The sequence below is a fragment of the Alligator sinensis genome, unplaced genomic scaffold (assembly GCF_000455745.1).
Source record: "Alligator sinensis unplaced genomic scaffold, ASM45574v1 scaffold410_1, whole genome shotgun sequence".
NCBI classification, from domain to species: Eukaryota; Metazoa; Chordata; order Crocodylia; family Alligatoridae; genus Alligator; species Alligator sinensis.
Window position 1 is genome coordinate 1,388,569 of NW_005841972.1, and position 6,916 is coordinate 1,395,484.

General features: G+C 49.3%; 1 protein-coding gene across 20 annotated transcripts in view; it reads left to right on the top strand.

The window, feature by feature from the left end:
• RHBDF1 (rhomboid 5 homolog 1) overlaps positions 1-6,916 on the top strand; it is a 166,741-nt gene that overhangs the window by 143,159 nt on the left and 16,666 nt on the right. For 6 of the 20 annotated variants that reach the window (XM_025200619.1, XM_025200623.1, XM_006020880.2 and 3 more), the window contains 3 exons: positions 1,529-1,629; positions 1,996-2,149; positions 3,499-4,931. The exons of 2 other annotated variants lie outside the window; for them this stretch is intronic. In XM_025200619.1, coding sequence (XP_025056404.1) covers positions 1,529-1,629; positions 1,996-2,149; positions 3,499-3,918 — 675 coding nt within the window. In that variant the 3' untranslated portion in view covers positions 3,919-4,931. Of the gene's footprint in view, positions 1-1,528; positions 1,630-1,995; positions 2,150-3,498; positions 4,936-6,916 lie in introns of those variants that run through there. 12 more of the 20 variants (XM_025200624.1, XM_025200627.1, XM_025200629.1 and 9 more) reach the window with 6 other exon arrangements.

A 6,916-nucleotide genomic window follows, 5' to 3' on the forward strand; every position in this document is an offset into this window, starting at 1 on the left:
TGGTAGTTTCTCAGCAGGCTCCAAACTGTTACTGTTGGCTCATCTCAGGGCCTGGGCTTATATCTTCCTTCTGGGTCAGATGGCTACAATCAGCCCAGGCCCCAGCCACAGACTACTTCAGCGCTATCCTGCCTGGTTTTTAAAGTGTGTGCGTGGTGTCAGCAGGTCCTGGGCTTCTAACTGTTGCTCTTTATAGACCACTCCAGGCATAGCTATCCCTAGATCATATCTGACATATGCTTAGTCAGCCTCCAGTGGTGGAGTCCCCACAACTTCCTTAAGCAATCTAGTCTGCTGCCACACTGCTCTTACAGTAAAGCTTTTCCTGATAACAAATCAAAACATACTTTGCTGCAACTTCAAGCCATTAATACACCTCCTCTCTGTGACAAGGAAAAAGGCTATTTTCTCTCATTTCTGGCAGCATTTCTAATATTTGGAGACTGCTATCATGTCCCACTCTTAATCACCTTTTCTGGCAGGTGAACTTACCTGTTTCTTTCAGCCTGTCAAATGGCTTGCCTTCCACGCCCATTATTATTTCTGCCACTTGATGCTGGACCCTGTTTACCTTTTTCATGTCCTTTTTTAAAAAGTGGAATCCAAACCTGCACACAGTGTTCTAGATGAGGCCTAACCAGTGCTAAGGAAAAAGGCACTATCATCTGTGTCTTGTACATACTGTTCCTATTGATGCAGTCCAAAACCACATTCACCTTTTGAAGCAGCACATTGTGTTAGTGCCTGTGTACCATGATATTAGGCCATTAGAACAAGACAGAACTGTGCCATCCTAGCAACAGGGGCAACACACACAAGCTTGCTCCAACCTGACTATTACATGGGTCACCCGATAAGCTTGAGGGTGAAGGGACTCAAGGGTAAATGCCACTATCCTGTGGACTTTGCATTTTGATGCCTTCTTGCTACATTTATGAACAAAGGTACTTATGTACTGCTCATTCCCCTTTGGGAGCTGGGCAGTAATGCTGCTGTGCACACTGGGGTAAGCTGGGCAGTAATGCTGCTGTTCACACTCGAGTAAGGTGAGACTGCTGATGTATGGCACTGGGATTGAGGACAAACCTCTGTCCCAAGCATTTAGGCTTTGTCAGCCCTTGGCACAAAAACCCAGCTTTTCCAAAGACTATCAGAGTTGGGATGCTTTCCCTTATGCTAGCTATGTTGGGCTGGGATGCACAGTTGCTGCTTGAGAAAGGGAGAGGAAGACGGGGGTTAAAAAGGGATCTGGGCTGAGCCCTGCTAAATCCTTCAGAGCCCTGGAGAAGAGCTTGTGGCTTGGCAGACCAGCCATACATAAACTATTTATAGTATTATGCCTCTTCCAGTCCCTACCAAGCCCTAGCCAGGCTGACCTAGAGGTATCAGCCTTTGGCTGGAATGCTAACTTGGGTGAAGTATGAGGCTAACAACTGCTAGCAAGCACCAATGCTTCCTGCCACGTCCTTAATGTTACTAGCTCCCTGGGGGTCCCTGGCCCCAGCTGACCTAGCTCTCACTGTGCCAGGTACACTGCATGGATGATGTCTGTGGCCTCCTGCCCTTCTTAAACCCAGAGGTCCCTGACCAGTTCTACCGCCTCTGGCTCTCACTCTTCCTCCATGCTGGGTAAGTCTGCAAAAACAAACTGGTCCCTGTGCTACCACCTATCCTAGGGTGTCTGTGGAGTCCCTAGGGCATGGCCTCTATGTCACTGTGATGCAGGGTGGGGGTATTCTTCGGCAGGGAGCCTCTTAGTTCCCACTGGAGGGAGATGCAACAGTGATTTTTCCCTCCTGAGTTGTATTACAGGCAATGCCCTGCATCCCACTAAGTCTTGGGGCAACTAACCCAGAAAGACTAAGGTGCCTGCTGGGGCCAGGGCAAACGCAGTATGCTAGAGGGGTAGGTCAGCAGCCATGGATAGTCCTGACCAGGAAGCACAGAGCAGGACTGTGTGTGGTTTTGTTCAGCTTTGATCTTCTAATTTGGTAGGATTCTGCACTGCCTGGTTTCAGTCTGTTTCCAGATGACTATCCTGCGGGACCTAGAGAAACTGGCGGGTTGGCATCGTATCTCTATCATCTATTTGCTCAGTGGCATCACTGGAAACCTAGCCAGCGCAATATTCCTGCCATACAGAGCAGAGGTAGGTCTCCTTGCAACAGCAGGGAAGCTCTTTTCTAGTCATTTGCTGTGAGCACTGATGCTGACACAGCCCTCCCTAATTCTCCTATGTCCAGTGTAGGCAGAGAGCCCAAATCTGGTGATTGTTGTGTGTACTAGGGCCCATGCTTTCTTAGGAAACAAACTGCTTCTGGTGCTGTGAGCTCCACTGATTCTTCCCTGTCCTAGCTTCTCTCTGAGCCTCTGTGGGAGGAGGATGCTACAAGAAGGAAAAGTGCAGATCTGTATCACTGTCCCATTTAGCTGCTGAGTGGTAAAATTCCCCAGGACTGAACTTCCTCCTTTTGTCTTTTTATGGCCTAGCCCATTGAAACAGGGGTGCAGAAAGGCTGTGTTGGTTCTTTGAGTAGATGTGATATCTTTTATTAGACCAACAAAATAATTGGAAAAAATGTTCTTTGTAAGCTTTCAGGCACAAACACCCTTCTTTGGGCATAGGGAATCTGTTGGTGTTTGTGTGCTCTCCTGGATAGAATAGAAGCCAATATGCAAAATGCAGGTCTGTGAAAATGCAGATGCATGGCAGTGAGGATCTGAGGGAAAGACTGTGTTACCAGCCCTGAGAATGTAATGGGCTGCCTGTAACAGTGATGGCTTGATGCCATGTTTTCTCACTTGCAGAAGTAAAGTCTCCTGACACTGAGGGATCCAGAGCTAGCACTCAAGAGTGCTGGTTGTATGAACACTGTAAGAGGGATCAAAGAACAGAATATTCCCTGCTCTTCCCTGTGCTCCTTCCCCTGACATCCTCCTAGAGACCCTACTAGTGATTAGCAACTGCTGTATTGGGAAAACTCTCAGATGACAGTCCTTAGTGTTTTTAGATTAAGATTTTTTAGATTCTGTGTTTTAGATTCTGTGGGAGGGCTTGGAGGATCCTGTCTCCATAAATGGTTACACATTCACAGAAAGGAGGCTAAAGGAAAGCACAGTGTGGGTAAGGAGCCAGTTTGCAGTGTGGTCCCATCTATCGGTAGCTCTGCATCTGAAGGCTGTGCTCTTAGAAAGGTCTGTAAAATAGCTTTGCCTCAGTGACTCCACATCAGATCTGCTTTGTTCACACACAGAAGATATTTTGCAACTGCCAGCTGCACAGACCACGTGGTCTCTGAATCACTAAGTTTTCTTCTCAAAGATCACTGCTAGGAAAGGCTTAAAATTCAAGAGCTCTTCAGTGAGCATTACTAAATGTGGAACATTTTGCTGGATGAGAGAGTGATCAACTTTGCAAAGCCTGGAGCTGGTGGGAATAGTCAGTACAATTGGTTTGGTCTGGCTGCCTCTATAATCTGTACCCCTCTCCTTCTGCAGGTTGGTCCTGCAGGATCTCAGTTTGGAATCCTGGCTTGCCTCTTTGTGGAACTTTTCCAGAGCTGGCAGATCCTGGCACGGCCATGGAGGGCCTTCTTCAAGCTGCTGGCTGTGGTACTTTTCCTCTTTGCCTTTGGCCTTCTGCCTTGGATTGATAATTTTGCCCACATTTCAGGGTTCGTCAGTGGCTTCTTTTTGTCCTTTGCCTTCCTGCCCTATATTAGTTTTGGGAGGTTTGATTTATATCGAAAGCGATGCCAAATCATAATCTTCCAGCTCATCTTCATTGGACTCTTCTCTGGACTTGTGATTCTGTTTTATTTCTACCCAATCAAGTGTGAATGGTGTGAGTTCCTCACATGTATTCCATTCACAGACAAATTCTGTGAGAAATATGATTTGGATGCACAGCTCCATTGAAAGGCACAGACTGGCTTCTCGAGCAGGCCTTGGTGTTGGATGGATTTTGCATTTGCTGTGCCAGTTCCTCTAATCCTATGACACTTCTAATCCTTCTCATGGTTAATTTAAACTGTCTCCTTCACACTTGCCAGATCCGTTTTGCCTTATCTCAGAAGACTCGCATTTTCTGTAAACAGAACAACTGTGCCTTGTTCAATTGTATTGAGCCCTCTCTGCTGCCATATTTTTATTACACTAGTTTCAAAACTACATTTTAAACCAGATTTGTTTACTACTGTAAAGGTGGTGATTAAATGGAAAGGTAGCGTTTTAGCTGCTGCTAACTGTTCTGCACAGATCATGGCTTTATTTGTTTGCTTTAGCATAAGCACAAGTCTCAGGCACTCACTGTCCATGTCCTTTTCCTTTAACCACAGCCTTAGTTTCACAGTTCCAAATGACTTTGTCATTTTTATGTATTAGCTGCCATGATCAATTTTGTAATAAATACAGGCTCAGTTATAAGTCGCTGCCCACTCCATGCCTACCAGTCCTCAGGTTCTTCTGTTCCTGAATATCTACCTTTTTCTTTCACTTTAGTTGCCCCAAAAGTACCTGACTGACCTGCCTTCCTTGTACCTTCCCTAAACCAGTCCTTGGAAAAAGAACTGGAGCTTCTAAGGTTGTTCTATCCCTTCCAGGTGCTGACATCCTCAATGTGCTTACCACCTCCACCTAACATGACTCCTCACCCTTATGCTTGGATCAATAGTACTTTGCTTTTACATCAGCCATAGTTTTCATAATAATAGCTAAATACCATGACACACACAGAAAAAGTGAAGTCTAACAACAGTGGTGGCTGAATGCTACATACCATTCTCCTTAAAAGTCAAATGAATATTCAAGTGAGCTCACCCTGAGCTGCTTGTTCCCTTTTTAGATACCCTTTCCACTATTGTTCTAGTAAAGGAGTTTCCAGGCACAAATATATATGGAAACAACAAATTAAGCAAATCCTCTCAAAATGCAAGTTCTAGATGGGCATTTAAATGGGTGCACCTACACAAGATGCTTTACTGTGTAGTAGAGCAGTTTACTAGGCAGTAAGCATCCATGTCTACATGTGCACATGCTTACTGCACAGTTAACTGCTCTACTTACAAGTAAATTTGCTACCTGCAAATGCAAGTAGCAAATTTATTTGCAAGTAGTTAATGCGCAGTAGTGCATGTGTAGATGCCAACCAGGAGCAAATTTGCTCCCGGTCAGCCCTGCCACTAGGGAGCAGCCTCAGGCTAGCCCCAGGGCCTTGGGGCTTGGTGCCTCTTCTGCCCCAGGTCTGGGCTGGCTCTATGCCAGCCCCAGGCACTTAAAAGTCTGCAGGCACTGTAAGCAGGGAGCCTGGAGCGACTGCTGGCCACTGGCTGCCCCTGCGTAGGCTGCAGACCAGGTCTGCCAGGCTGTCTGCACTCTGGCACTGCTCCCTGGCACTGCAGTATGGTGTGGCTGCCAGGGCTGCACCATCCAGACCCATGGGGAACTGCAGGCTCCTGCCAGGTGTACCAGCACCTGGACCCAGCTTCAGCCAGCTCCTGGCCACTGGGGCCAGCTCCAGCTGGCCACAGGCAACCCCCCACAGCCTGCCTGGACCCTGCAGGTTCTGTGGGACATTGCTTCACCGTGTAGCTGCTAGTCCCGCGCTGTGCCCCTGTGCTGGGCCTGCAGGCAGCTGCCCAGGCCCAGCAGTACCAGGACAGCCATGCATAGGCCCAGTGAGCCATCGCAGGACCCCCAATGGCATCCTTGCCGATGCCACATGCTGCTTCCCGGGGCCCCAGCTGGTCGATGGAGGATCCTGGGACCCTTATGGTGCTATGGCATTAGACGGAGGTGCAGAGGCAGTTCATGCAGGGTGGGCACTCCAATACACATGTGCAGGAAGAACTGTCAGGCTGAATGCGGGACTGCAGGCATGACTGGTAGGCACGGCAGTGTGCATAAAGGTCAAGGTGTTGCAGGGCACAGTGGGTCACCATCATGGACCACAACCATCAGTCAGGGAGTGCCCACAAGTCCATGTCCTTTATGTGGCAACTGGATGCCATCCTCACACCCTGGGACCCAGGCTACAGCCATGCTGTGTACTGCAGCACAGGTGGCCTGCTTGAGCCCCTGCTATGGCCTGGCATCTATAGTGATGCATCACAAGGGGAGAGCCCCTTGGCCTGCCAGCAGCCCATCCTGCTGAGGTCCCTGCTCACAGTGTCCTCCAGCAGCTCAAGGAGCCAGAGCCAGTGCCTGCCCCACCAGCTCTGTGACCTCAGCTCCAGTCACAAGACCCAGCCAGCCATGTCTCTGCCAGCTGCCAGCAGTGCCAGCTCCTCCCTGGGGGTGTGGCCACTGCCTGGACAGCCACATGCTGTGCCTCTCTGACCGACGACTCCACCAGAAGCTGTACACCATTACTGCGAACTGGGACCGACCCAAGCTGCCAGGCATGCCAGCTCCACTCGCATGGTAAACCCCGCACTGGGGAGGAGGGTCCTCCCCACCCCTCCCCAGCCACTGCTCCCATCTCTGCCACGCTTCTCTGGCCCCTGGGCTCCCCCCTCATAGCACACAGGGAGGTGGGAGACAGTGCAAAAAAATATTGAGCAGCCTGTGCCCCCACAGCTAGGTGGACATGGGCCTCTCACATGCTGAGGAATGTGTTGATGATGGTGGTGATGTCCTCCTTGGCTGGAGGTTGGGGAGATAAGAATGTGTAGCACAGCTATGGGTCACCCTCCAGGTGGCAGTGAAGGTTGTGGGGCACAGCAGGCTTGCCTGCTGCCCCACTGAAGCTCAGTGTACTATGCCACGTGTGCAGGTGAGCCTGGGGCACCATGGCGATCAGCAGGGATCCTTATTTTCTCTGATAAAAAAAATCACAAATTCTCTGACAAAAAATTGCAAATTCTCTGATAAAACCCCCCAAATCCGTTATTAAAATCAAAAGCCCCCCGCAGCCCCC